The sequence below is a fragment of the Leptidea sinapis genome, chromosome 1, assembly GCF_905404315.1.
Source record: "Leptidea sinapis chromosome 1, ilLepSina1.1, whole genome shotgun sequence".
Classification (NCBI taxonomy): Eukaryota; Metazoa; Arthropoda; class Insecta; order Lepidoptera; family Pieridae; genus Leptidea; species Leptidea sinapis.
This window is the reverse complement of record NC_066265.1, coordinates 12,228,279-12,243,453: the sequence shown is the minus strand read 5'-3', so window position 1 is coordinate 12,243,453 and position 15,175 is coordinate 12,228,279. Positions and strand designations below refer to the sequence as shown.

Sequence of the window (15,175 nt, the reverse complement as noted above, 5' to 3'; positions counted from 1 at the left end):
TGTGACGTGTCGTGCGAAGGTAGAATTCGGCGACAGGAATCAGTTTAAACAGCTCTTCGGAACACTCCCCGTGATAAATGCGGTAGAAGACACTCAATGAAGCGACATCTCTACGCAACGCCAAGTGATCCAGCCGTTCACAGAGCACTACAATTCGGGCTGCTCTACGTTGCACGCGGTCAAATGGGTCGAGCTGATACTGGGGTGCGCCAGACCAGAGATGACAGCAATACTCCTTGTGTGACCGGACCTGCGCTTTGTAGAGCGCTAGAATGTGGGCCGGCTTGAAGTATTGCCGTGCTCTATTAATGACGCCCAGCTTCTTCGAAGCCAATTTGGCTTAGCCCTCCAGATGGCCACGGAATTGGCAATCGCTCGAGATTTCGAGACCCAATATTCCGATACAAGGCGAGGCGTTAAGGGAAGTGTTGTCGAAGAGTGGTGATACGGCAAATGGGGTTTTTTAGTGGTAAACGCGCAAACTTGAGTCTATATCCTATATATAGAACGTATTAATATAATTATTAATTATAATTTTTATAAACACCTAGCGTTAACCGCCATCTATGCGGATACCTAGAGGAGCACCTGATCAGCGACTGCCAGTACGGTTTCCGTCAGGGTCATTCAGCTGGTAATCTCCTTGCATACCTCACCCATAAATGGGCGCAAGCGGTTGAGTCGAAGGGAGAGACGTTTGTGGTGAGTTTGGACATAGCGAAGGCCTTCGATCGGGTGTGGCATAAAGCGCTTATAGCTAAACTGAAATCCTATGGGCTTCCCGAGAAGTTGTGCAAATGGGTCACTAGCGTTTTGGCTGATCGGAGCATCAACGGTCATGCTCCGATCAGCCAAAAAGATTTAACACCTATAAACGCTGGTGTTACGCAAGGCTGCGTGCTATCCCCTACCCTGTTTCTTCTGCATACCAATGATATGGTGCAAATCAGCAGTATTCATTGCATACGACAACACAGGGTTTGCTTCCTCCACTGTCCCGGGATAACGTCGACGAAAACCGGAACAAGCTTGTGTCAGAAATCGAGACTATGGAAATTTCAATATTCAACATTTTGCAAAGTCCCGGAATGGGGCTGACAAAATTTAGTCCAATTCAACCCCAAGAAGACACTAGTTTGTGCGTTCGCCACTAAAAAGTCTCCCTTTGTCGTATCCCCTCGATACGAGATCACTCCTCTAACTGCCACAGCATGTATTGGCATACTTGGCGTCGATATATGGAGCGACGTTCAGTTCCGTGGTCACTTGGAAGAGAAGGCCAAACTGGCCTCTAAAAAGCTTGGTGTACCCAGTAAGGCGTGACAGTACTTCACTATAAGCCACCGCCTGCAACTTTATAAGGCAAAAATTCGGCCTCACATGGAGTACTGTTCTCACCTCAGGCGGGTGCTCCCCAGTACTAGCTTCATCCATTTGACCGCATACAACGAAGAGCTGCACGAATTATCGACGATCAAGTAATTTCCAATCGGCTTGATTCTTTGGCATTGCGTAGAGATGTGGGTTTTCTCTGCATCTTCTACCACATTTATCACGGGGAGTGCTAAGAGGAGCTGTTTCGGGTTGATTCTAGCGGCCGAAATCCACCACCGTACATTACGTGCAAAGTACCACCCTCATCACGTTGACGTCACGCATTCCACAACCGCGTTTTTGAAGAAATTTCTTGCCTCGCACAGCCACTTTGTGGAATCAATTACCGGCTGCGGTTTTCCCGACCAGATACGACTTAAGTACCTTCAAGAAAAAAGCATACTCCCACCTTAAAGGCCGGCAACACATTTTTTGACACCTGTTGTTGCGGATGTCCATGAGCGATTGCCTTGCCTCACCTCTCCCCATTCCGTGTGCCTCTTGCCCGTTTGCCCCATCTTATATACATATAAAAAAAATTGTCATACTTTTATCTTCATATTATCATGTTAAGTATTGTTAATACAGTTACAGTATATTGTTTTAAAAATCATACAGTTGAATATATATTTACGCAATAAACAAGATTTTATTTGGTTCACGGTTTAGTTATAATCAAACGTGGATTTTAATTGAATATTTTAGTATGCATAATTAAAAGTTCTAATACAATTATAAACAGATAAATAATATTATTTACTTACCGCACTCATCTTTAAATGTATGGGCAACTTTTTTAAATCTGAGTCCACTCTGAAATATTTAATGGGTTAATAAAATTCAAAATCAACTACCATCAGCTGAACGTCCTGCTCGTCTCGTCCCTTATTATCATAAAAGAAGCTACGAGCGAATTAATCATTTTAGAATGACGTCAATTTCAAGGCGATGAGCAAGATGATGTGGAGCAAAATAAGTTGCTTTTTACTTCCAAGATGTGGTTTGAATTGAAGAAAGTCTCTTTTCATTAGGAAGAACACTGAGCATTTTCTTGTGTGTTCTCACGAGCTCTACTTTTATCAAACATACAATAGATTCGTATTACTTCATCAATTCAAAAGCGCTTGGTTTAATTTTATTACCAGTGGGAGGCACAGGATTCCGGCTAGATTATGGGTACCACAACGGCGTATATTTCTACCGTGAAGCACTAATGTGTAAACATTATTATGTTTCGGTCTGATGGGTGTCGTAGCTAGTGAAATTACTTAGCAAATGAGACTAACATCTTATGTCTCAATGTGACGAGCGCAATTGTATTGCTGCTCAGAATTTTTGTGTTTTTCAAGAATCTTGAGCGGCACTGCATTGTAATGGGCAGGGCGTATCAATTTCCATCAACTGAACGTCCTGCCCGTCACTTATTTTCATAAAAAAACCTTATTGAAAATAATGTTTATTTGAGTTGTAAACAGAACTGAATGTCTATCGATATATCGACTCCGATTATATCAAATTGTCCAAGAAACGATCTAATACCAACATTACAAGTATTTCTGGACTTGTTGAAACACTTGATGATCATGAAAGAATGCTGGTAGAGTTTCTTGCGCCGTTTCTTCTCGCTCAGAGCAGCCTTTGTTTCCAAAGCGGTAGTGCTAAAGTGACATCAAAAACAATCAATTTCTAGAAAATAAATGCGCTTTATGCCTGCTATCTATCTATATAATCTAGCTGTTATTGCCTGTTTATAAACACGTTTAATATTAATAAAACTAGTTTAATCCTGAATGATCTAGAATATACTATAATAAATATATATAATATAATATATAATATAATCTACCTCAGAAGTTGTATAGACATAGAAGGTTTGTTTTGTAGGTAGTGATCTGTGTAGCTCGTCACAGTATGTTGCGTTACAAACACATACTACAGATTGTCCGGATATATTCTTTGCAGCACACGGCTTATCTACAATAATTAAATTATCATATTAATATTCAAATATTTTTATTCAAAATAGGATGTGACGTCACTTATTGTAAGTCAAAAACTACCACCCATTCCAAAACGAATGCCTCAGACCTGACAAGATTTTTTTTTTTATGGAATAGGAGGACAAACGAGCGTACGGGTCACCTGTTGTTAAGTGATCACCGCCGCCCACAATCCCTTGCAACACCAGAGGAATCACAGGAGCGTTGCCGGCCTTTAAGGAAGGTGTTCGCGCTCTTTTTGAAGGTACCCATGTCGTATCGTCCCTGAAACACCGCACAAGGAAGCTCATTCCACAGCTTTGTAGTACGTGGAAGAAAGCTCCTAGAAAACCGCACTGTGGACGACCGCCACACATCCAGATGGTGAGGATGATATCCTAACTTGTGGCATGTCGTGGGAAGGTGGAATTCGGCGGCAGGAATCAGGTTAAACAGCTCTTCGGAACACTCCCCGTGATAAATGCGGACACACAATGAAGCGACGTCTCTACGCAACGCCAAGTGATCCAGCCGTTCACAGAGCACTGGGTCCCCAACAATTCGAGCTGCTCTGCATTGCACGCGGTCAAATGGATCGAGCTGATACTGGGGTGCGCCAGACCAGAGATGACAGCAATACTCCATGTGTGGCCGGACCTGCGCTTTGTAGAGCGCTAGTATGTGGGCCGGTGTGAAGTATTGCCGTGCTCTATTAATGACGCCCAGTTTCTTTGAAGCCAATTTGGCTTTGCCTTCCAGATGACCACGAAATTGGCAATCGCTCGAGATTTCGAGACCCAGTATTCCGATACTAGGTGCGGCTTTAAGAGAAGTGTTCTCGAAGAGCGGTGATACGACAAATGGGGTTTTTTTTGTGGTAAACGCGCAAACTTGAGTCTTCTGGGGGTTAAATTGGACAAGGTTCAATTTTCCCCATTCCGCGACCTTCTCAAGAGAGGACTCGATAGAAGACACAAGTTTCTCCCGGCATTGGTCGACGATTTCCCGAGAGAGACCTGCATGGCCAGTGTATACGGCATCACCAGTGCTATCGTCTGCATAGCAATGAATGTTGGAGGTGTCCAACATATCATTGATATGCAGAAGAAACAGCGTGGGAGACAGCACACAGCCTTGGGGCACTCCAGCATTCACGGGCTTCGGGTTCGAGCAATATCCGTCGACAACGACCTGTATGCTGCGCCCAGTGAGGAAGCTGGAGGCTGCCCATCTATGTGTTAGGTATACCAGAAGATCACCTGCCGACCGACCATGGCGAAACCCGTATTGTCGGTCGTTGATCAACTGGTGACCCAGAGCTGACGGCTAATTATGCTCTCCATGATTTTGGAGAGCAGGGAGCTAATAGCAATATGCCTGTAGTTTGCCGGATCCGAACTGTCTCCTTTTTTTTGGATCGGATGGACAAGGGCTGACTTCCATGAGTCAGGTACTACGCCTTTAGAATAAGAGTGCCGGAATAAACGCGTTAGCACCGGCGTCAACTCAGGGGCACACGTTCTAAGCACGATTGGAGAAGTGCCATCGGGCCCGCTCGACTTCCTGACGTCCAACGAAAACAGAGCTCGCCTAACAGTTTTCTGTCTGAACTGTACTTCAGGCATAGAGCTCTGACACCGCGGGATGGTCGGCGGTGTTTTTCCGTTGTCGTCAAGAGTCGAGTTGGAGGCGAAAAGAGTGCACAAGAGATCGGCTTTCTCTTTTGCCGTATGGGCCAGGGTGTCATTCCTCATGTGCAACGGCGGCATGGACGGCTGGCTGAAGTTACCAAGAGCAGCTTTCGACAACGACCAGAACTTGCGTGTTCCGGTCGGGTAACTGGAAAGCTGCTCGCCGATTTTGACGACGTGTTTTGACTTGAAGAAAGGACGCAACATACTCAGCGGGCTTTTTTTTTTCATCATAAATATGTTTACAAAGAACAAATGACGGACTACCAAACTAACGACCACGGACTAATAAAAAAAGAAGGACTCCGCGCCGTGATATTAGCAAGTGAACCACCTTTATGCTAGTGTGTGTGCGGTAACGGGGTATACCAGTTATACAATTTTTTCTCCGTTAAATAATCATATATCCACAAATACTTTTATATTATAGTTTTTACACATTTTCACGATGCACGACGGCATTTTTTAAATATTTTATTGCGACGCAAACTGATCTGTCACAGACGATGGCAAATCTCATAATGGAGGCCGATTGGCTTGTATTAGTATAAGTGTATGCGTGGGGCTATGTATTTACACGTTTACCGGCTTGTTTTGGTGCCTCACTGTTATGTATGGTGACACGGAGTTCTTTTTTTTTACTAGTCCGTGATGTAATTATAGGAACCTTTACCACACAAACGTTTTTTAACAATTCTTTTGAATATCGTAATGCTTTTGTTTTGAATATTTTCTGGGATCTCGTTGTAAAAGCATATACATCGCCCCACAAAAGACTTACTAACTCTCCTAGCCGAGTTGCAGGCATAACAAGTTTATGTTTGTATAAGAACTTCATTGTAACAAAACAAAACGTGATGGTTGTTATACCTTGTATGTAGTACCTTCCAATCCTTCTGTTAACGATCATCAGTTACTTACTGGCGTCAAGGAGAACTCCAGAGGAAAAAAAATTAAACTATTTTTTTATAGTTCAAACACAATTTTCAATGTCCTTGACACAAATGTATTTAGTATAAATTCCCCCTTTTCTCTATTTCACTTGCGCTTCAAGATTATTCTTAACAGCTTATGAATCTACTAAATAATCTTACAATCTTATGAATAACAGCACGTTCTTACCAAGGTTTATTATAATCTTAATTTCGTTAGATCATAGAATTGTTGTTTTATAATTTATACAACTCTTTCACACAAATTTTCGCATGCGGTTTTCATCTTAAAAGATAATACATTTACTAATAAGAGCTTTGTAACTTAGCATAATCTTAATATATATAAATTACGTGACACGTTGTTTGTCCGCCGATGGACTCTTAAACTAATGAACGGATTTTAATGGGTATTACTTCATCGAGTGCAGTTTAGTCCAACTTGAGAATTAGGATAGTTTTTATTTCGTTTTGAGACCCATAATTATTTTTAATTCACGTATTTGTTTTGCATGGACATATTTTCTATCAGAGAATTTATTGACGCACGGTTTGACAGTTCTGATGTAAAACAATTTCATTATAGTTAACAACAGGGAGCAATGACGTTCTATACATAATATAGAAAGTCATTGACAGGGAACATATTTTACAAAATAATTCTTGGTGTTATGAAATATTATTGACAAATTCATAAAAAACAGTATTTTTTTATTATGAACAGAACAACTTCTGTCCGGTCAGCTAGTTATATATATAATATTGTAATTACCACTAGTGAATCTAAATAGATAAATTTAATGAAAACTAAGCGATGCTTAATGCTTGCTTCTTTTGGGGAGGCCTTTGTCCAGCAGTGGAGGTCTTCCGGCTGATGATAATGATGATCAATTACTATAACTACGCGCACTTATTCAGATCTTTTCAGCTTTTGTCCATAGAAAACAACAATTTTGTATGGAGACGTGTACGCGTCGATTCAGCTTTCCGCGTCCATTCAGCTTTCGAGGCAACCCAGCATAAAATGAGGATAAATGTGTTTTTATTATGCGAATGCGTTCGGTGCTGTTCCGCCGCGTACAGCGCTGGTTCTTTACAGAGATGGTTCGCGACTCCTTGTCGACAAGTTGCGACCTGTATTGTTCCTGCATTGATTTGACGTAATAATTGTGCACGCAAAGATTAAAGGGTGCAGACGTGATTTAAAGTTCCGTACGCGGCTGATAGAAGCAGAGCTGTATAAGTGTGACCAAAATCGTTCAGCGAAACGCGAATGGAGCTGAATAAGTGCGCGTAGTCCCTAAGGGTTCCGTTTCATTGGAAGCCTAAAAACTTTTCAGTCTATATGTTAGTAGTAGTCCTCTAAACAAGCACCAAAATTGTACTGTAAATTGTCGTATTATCTGCCAAAGATTTTAAATATGTAATAAGATTAGACAGTAGGTACAAACTCCACAGCGACGAAGTAGCGGGCTCAACTAGTACATTGTAAAATGTAACTTTAACAATTTATTTTGCATTTAACTTATCAGTTAATTTACATTTAAATAAGTATTGTATCAAATATTTATTTTCAATAATATATTATTGAAAATAAATATTTGATACACATATATGACAATTCGACAAATATTATCAAGTACCTATTATGGACAAATATTTCAATAAATAATAACAATTCAACATACATACCTGCCTATGTTGCATTTCATAATTAGTTGCTTATGTAATAATTCGTTTTATAATCGTTTTTTTAGTTTTTCTTGTTGTTGCGTTAAATAATTATACCTATTAATTTACTACTCTGAATTATAAATTTATGTAAGGAATCTTCAAACTTTATCTATATCGTAAATCTTAATTTACTTTTTTAAAATAGTAAATTAAAGTAAAGTAGAAGTAAAGTTAACTTCATTAAAATAATTGTAATCTATTACCCTCTTATTCATAATAGTCTGATAACTTAAAGCATTGCTAATTCGCACTCTGTCTTCTTCTATTGACCTAAGTCAGAATGAGAAAAAACACTCCTTAGCGGCTGTTTAAAGTTGGCGGACCATTATGAATAAGGGGGTTAGTATATAGAAGCCTTAATTACCGAATAGATGAAATAAAGGAATATTTACGAATTATCTCAACAAGTTGGCCGTAAATTTAAAACATTTTTAAAAACAGAGGTATATCTCTTAACTTTAGACTACTGTCTAAAGTGAATTGAATATTAGAATATTTACTCCAACTTTGTTGAATTTGTTGTTCAATTTCTCTTGCCAATTATTGAATGATATTGTTTGTAATTAATTATTTATACATATAGGTTTCTCAATACTTCCCATTAACTTGGTCTTGTTCATGTTCATCAATAGTCCTGTTTTTTTGCTTTCTTATTGTGAATCCTGAATAATTGTTTTTAAGTTCAGGATTGTGTTAGCAAATAGTACCTACCACATCGTCTGCAAATGGTAAATTTGTAAGCTGTTGACCATTTATCTTTATATCTAGGTCTTCCAATTTATTGCCAAGCTTTAAAAATATATTTTGAAGGACGGAGTTGAACAGTTTTAAGGACATGGGGTCCCCTTGCTAAGAAGAGTAAACTCCTCTCTCAAGTGTGAATTTATTACCCTTTGACTCGTTTTATAAGTGCTACGCTATTTGTTTATAATATCTTTCTCATTATTTTTATATATCGTTCTGGTTTTCCATCCGCTTCTAATGCTTTCCATAGAGACTGATGTTCTATTCTGTCAAAAGCTTTTGTAAAATCTATGAATGCTATATATAGGGTTAATTGGTATTCTTTAGTTTTTTCCAATATTAATTTGTTGAATGCTTTGTCGCAAGTTGGTCGCAAGTTGAATAGTTTCTTCTGAATCCGGCTTGTTCAGGTGGTTGTGTATATCTCTAGATATACGTTGATTATATTTGTAAGTATCTTACTTTCTATCTATAGACTGTGGTAGGGACTCCAAATTATCATGGTAGGGCTTACAATAGTTCTTAACTTTTTATCAATCATAGTCCACTGGATAAAGATTGTAACTAGATGACGGCCAGTCTTCAGCTCTGATGAAGACAGAAATGATATAGATGAAGTTTGAAGATTCCTTATATCCTACTAGTCCTACTAATGTTTCCCATGTGAATCAAGCTTTATAACCCGGCAATGAATCTTGCTAAAAGGGTCATTTTTGGTTACGGAACATAGGATTGTTAAGATCCTTAACTACCTCCTCAAAAATCGTATCATTATAGCAGTGCTGTTTTTTGACACCTTTTTCACCAAACCATTTGTGAAGCCGGGTAATGCTCAAGTCGTACTCTGCTAACTAATTGAAAATCTTCTATAGAGCTTTAAGCATAAACTTGATCATTTTGCACATTAATAATAATACTTTATTTCATTTTCTTTTACACTCACTGCAAATAACTTAAATTACTAAATGTACAATATTTATTACATAATGCCAATTATTTACATCTTTTTATCGCTAATTGTAATAATACATTGAACATTGAAAAATTCCTCGACAAATGACAATGACAAACGAAACAAAATTAAAAAATAAAAATTAAATGTTAAATGTATGTGTGTGTGTGTGTGTGTGTGTAATTCTTAGTGAGTAGGTTACAGTAGACTTTCCGTTTCTGAATATGATAATTGTTTAAGATAAGTGGTGGTTTTCTTTTTTACCTCAAAATTGCTTAGTGTGTAGATAAAAGTCTTCTCATGAATCTTATTGTAAAGCTTAGAGGAGAGAGCATCATATTGACGTTTTGCGAAGGCCGTTTTACATTTTATTATGGGACATATTTAAGTGCAGCGTCGTTCAAGAAGAGTCACGTTGAGGGGTAGGATCGCATGTTTTCTTAATACACTCCGAAGAATATCTAGTTGCCGGACCGTTAAAACTTGGCATTCTGAGTAAAGGAGGTTGGTAGAGTATCGGATAGGTTTATAAAGCATTATCTTTAGAATAGCTCTTTGAGCTCTTTCCAGACTTAACATAATAGTTACGCGGGCTCCACCCCAAACAGGGATACAATAGGTCAAAAGTGATTGGCATAAGGCAAGGTATACAGTTTTCACCGTATTGGGATCAGTCAAGTGTCGTAACGAAATGAATTAAAATGTTGCTTAATAGCAACAACTTTCTCTTTAAGAATTCTGTGATCTTCCTTTGCATGCCGCTTGAGAAATGGTATTGATTTTATTGCCCTATTGGTTTACAAATTATCGGTAATTTATTACAAGTTTTGTTTTATTATCGCATGTTTTATAATAATACTAGCTTCTGCCCGCGACTTCGTCCGCGTGGAACTCGTTTATATCGTAGCTATTTACAACGATGATACGACTGGCTTGACAGACTCTAGCAGGCAGGTTAATGAATAAGGTTTATTCGCTATTTTCGCTATGGTGGTAGAATTTTGCTGAAGTTTACTAACAAAGTGATACTACAAATTACAATGCATTATTGTAAATACATGTTATTGTTGTTGCATTAGCTATAGTACTTCCTTATACACTACATTAGTGGTTCTGCATTGAGGTGCTGTGTATGACCAAACTGCTCGGCGAACTTACTCTAGAACAAGCCACGTAAAGCTGCCCGTGTGAGAAGCAGCAGCACCCCCCCCCCCCCCCCTTAGGTCAACCCCTGCCGTTTTAACGACTGACCCTGTGATTTATTAATAGTCATTGCAAAACAGACCTTAAGGGGGAACTGCAACCTTTTAAATTCAAACAGGTAGTTAGATGGTATTAGAGGTATGCGTGGTATATACATGGATTCACCTCTAGCGCAACCAGTAATGACAATGGCCTCTACCACATTATTATGTAACGCTTTTATATGCAACCTGGTCCCGTTCTACAACTTGGGAGGGTTCAGATTACACAGTAACATTACTGGAGCACCCACTTTAAGGACAAGTTTATGAGTTGGTAGTCCAGGCGGGTTGAGTGCATTCAAGAATTCCACAGGATACTGAACAGCATCATCCATATTTACTACAGAGTCCACAGAGTTGTATTGAAGTTCTGCGCCTTCGAACGCCTTCAGCGTTGAAAAGAAATTGGGGGACCTGACCAATAGTGTCGAGTTCTATGCTGAAATGTACTAACAATTATTGGAATACAAAGAAGAGTCTCAGAAGAAGATTAAGGCCCTAGAACAAAAAAATATATATTTAGAAAAATGCAATAAAGCCCTAGAAGAAAGAGTACAAGACTTAGAAGTGAAAGGAAAGGAAAAAGAAATAGAAATACACGGAATAGAAGAGAAGACTAATGAAAACACCATATCGGTTGTACAAAGTGTAGCTAAAATATTTAATGTAAGCCTGGATGATATCGAAGATGCTATGAGGGTAGGTCAACAAAAACAAAATGACTCGCGGCCAAAAATTATTGTAGCTACACTCAAGTCTAAAAATACTCGTAGAATGTGGATGATGGCGAAAAAGGACAAGAAGATTACTAATACTAATATCTAACATAATAATAACAATGATCAAATATATATTAACGAATCCCTGCCAAAGTATAAACGTCAACTTATGTGGATGGTGAGATATAAATTGAAACCAAAAGGTTATCTATACATCTGGGTACAAAATGGCAATATATTAGTTAAAAAAAATAGCGAAGAGATACGAATTTTTAACATAAGATCAGAAATAGACTTAGAGAAATTTGAGAAATCACAAATTAAGGAATAATTCAGTGTTGCTAGCACGATCGGAACACAATAGGTGATTATTTATAACATTCGATTCTCTAGAAGAAGAAGTATTAATTAATGATATTACATACAAAAGGTACCTTGATATGAAGAAACTTAGTGTAGACATTAGACAGGCAGACGGACACAGTCATATTTTGTATCAAATATAAGATCACTTCGGAAACAATATCATGAAATACTTATATTATTAGAAGAAAGTAAATATATAATAGATATAGTAATCCTTAGTGAAATAAATATTAAGAAGGAAGAATTGATTTTTTACCAAATAAATGGATATGTTACTCATATATTGACTAGAGAAACAACCAGAGGAGGAGGTATATTAATATACGCCAAGGATACTCTTGCCTTCGAGGCGCAAGGAATAAATACAAAATCCACAAACATAAATACTCTGAACGGGATCACAAACCCAGTAACGACGAAATACAAAAACAGCCTGTGTGAATGGGGCCTTCAATGCGTATTACCCAGCAGTGAAGTTACACGCGAAGCGATAGTGGACGGGCGGAGTGACACGTCGTGCTTGGATCACGTGTGGGTACGAGCGAGATACTCGTACGTAGACGGTGAAGCAACTTCATTTGTACTCGAAACTCACGTGTCGGACCATCATGCAGTAGGACTGTCATTAAACTTGTCTAAGAGTGAAGGAGATAGTCGCGCTTTAATATCAAGCAGTAAAGACAGTGTCATTAGGCGAACAATTATTAGTGATAAGTTATTGCAACGAAAGTTTGACGTGTACGATTGGACGCAACTGTATGTATTAGAATGTCCACTAATATTATTTCAATTATTGTGTAGTATTTTTAATAATTTTTATAAGGCCTGTGAAGTTACTGTAACTGAACAGAATAAAAGATTAAGACAACCATGGATAGATCACAACTTGTATTCGATGTTAATACGTAGAAACTACTTATTTAGAATTTGGAAAGCGGAACCAAAAAACATGAATAAGCGTTTAGAATACACACGGTATAGAAATAAAGTTAATAAATTAATTATTGAGGCAAAGAATAAATATCGACAGTCAGAAATATTAAAATGTAATGGGGATTTTAGAAAAATATGGAAAAATTTAAATGAATGGTTGGGTCGGCATAAAACTGGTTTAGATAGTGTTATTATGAAACATTTAGGGAAAGAACAAAGCATCGAAAATATTTGTAATAATTTTACACAGACTTTTACAAAAGAAATACATGATATTAAACATATATGTAAAACAAAATTTTTAGATAGACAGGACTACGTATGTCAAAGTAGTGTAAGTTTCAGGTTTATGAAGGTATTGCCGTCAGATGTAGAAAAAATTATAATTTCATTATCAAGTAGAAAATCACCAGGCTTGGATGGAATAAGGGTACAAGATATTAAATATTTGAGAAAACAAATAAGTCCCATATTAGCTAATTTCATTAATATGTGTTTAACGAAAGGCGTATATCCTGACCAGCTTAAAAGTGCTATTATTCGCCCTATATACAAGTCCGGAAGCCACATAGAATACGCCAACTATAGGCCTATAGCAATATTATCAGCATTTGATAAAATCGTGGAAAAAATAATAGTGGGACAAGTAAGTAAATTCTTGGAAACACATAATATACTCTCTGACTCGCAACACGGGTTCAGAAAAGGAAGGAGCACTGCCACTGCTCTTACCAGCTTTGCCGAGTATGTAAATGAAGCATTAGACTCAGGTGAACAGCTGATAGCGCTCTTTATTGATTACAAAAAGGCTTTCGACACTCTGGACCATAATATACTACTACAGGCCATGCATGAATGCGGGATACGTGGCCCTACTAATAATTGGCTTAGAAGCTATTTGGCTCATAGGAAAATACGTACTATGATAAATGGAGTCGCTGGGGAGGACGCAGTAGTGAGTTTAGGTGTCCCGACCGGATCAGTATTTGCGCCAGTAGGGTATGTAATGCATGTCAATAGTGTGGCAAACGTAGTTAAAACCTGTCAAGTATTTATGTATGCGGATGATATGTGTGTAATATACCGGTCAAAAGATATCTCTATTGTACAAAAAAACGTGCAGATCGACTTTGAAAATATCACGAAGTGGGCTGATGACAACGGTATTATTCTTAATTTCAATAAAACAAAATGCATGCATATACATTCACCACAAAATAAAAACCCAAAACATATTAACCGAGAGCATCTTACCATAATAGGACACACATATGATTGTTTACATAGGAATAAACACAATCGTAATTGTATGATGCTGAAATATGTAACAAATTTCAAATATTTAGGTCTCAACATTGAAAAAAACTTTAACTGGGCACTGCATGTATCTTATGTTTGTAATAAATTGAGATCTGTACTAGGAAAATTTTATCACTTAAAGAAAATATTAAATTTAGACACATTAAAAGTCGTATACTACGCGCTTGAAGACTCATTGATTAATTATGGTTTGGTAGTGTGTGGGCGAACATTTATATCTTACATTAGAGACATTAAGAATCTACAAATTCGGTTGATTAAATATTTAGTAAGTAATAAAGTAAAAATAGCATGCAAAATAGAGTACAATAAGTTATTTTGTATATGTGAAATACTACCGATTGAACAGAAAGTCGAATATTTAATAGGCGTGGAATACTACTATAGTGATAGGTATAAAGAGACTCTGTATAATAAATATAATACTAGAAGGGTTAGGAAACAAAAGTTAGTTAATAATAAAATATCAAATAATTACGGTAAACGTACGGATACATATATGGTACCCTATGTATTTAATAATATAGACATATTAAGACATACCCCCAAGATAAAAATTGGATTACTTAAGAAAAAGCTTAAGAATGTATTATTAGATAATATTAGGTAATAAGTATAATATATCATAATAACATAGTTATTCGCAGCTTGAATTGTTATACTTTAATTTTAGAACCATTTTATGTTATGTTTGTATATGATTAGATTATTAGTAGGTTATGTATAAAATTAATGAGCGCGTCTCGCCGATAAACATAACGTTTGGCGAGTAAATAAATGTAATTTAAATGTAAGTTGATATATGTTAATAAATAAAATAAAATAAAAGTGTCATTAATGACAGAAGCTTGGTCGTTCTTAGGACTTTCACGTAGGATAGCACGTTCACACAACCACTCCATTGGGTTTATTGGGCAGGTTTTGGACATCTGGGTAAATTCGGGCTATTAGGTCTTGAACGGTGTGCACAACTGACGCAAGTTCTGGTGGAATTACAATTTTGCCCTCAGTTATCGGATATTCTCTATTCAGAATTCCCCGGCGCACACGTCGCCCTTAAGATACACTAGCAAGTTTTTTAATTAAAGGCCAAATATTTGACGCCTTAATGCGTGCTTTGACTTCGTCAGCCCGAGTTCCCCTCGGTACTGCGGGCAGAGGCTGACGAAAGTCTCCACCTTATTAAT

At 37.6% G+C, this 15,175-nt stretch overlaps 1 protein-coding gene across 2 annotated transcripts in view; it reads right to left on the bottom strand.

Moving 5' to 3' along the window:
* The window catches only part of LOC126966830 (lysosomal acid glucosylceramidase-like), a 44,057-nt gene that overhangs the window by 25,025 nt on the left and 3,857 nt on the right, over nt 1-15,175 (bottom strand). For both annotated transcript variants that reach the window (XM_050811089.1, XM_050811098.1), the window contains exons 2-3: nt 3,221-3,348; nt 2,139-2,187 (exon numbers count right to left, since the gene is read on the bottom strand). In XM_050811089.1, the coding sequence (XP_050667046.1) occupies nt 2,139-2,187; nt 3,221-3,348 (177 nt within the window). The remainder of the gene's footprint in view (nt 1-2,138; nt 2,188-3,220; nt 3,349-15,175) is intronic.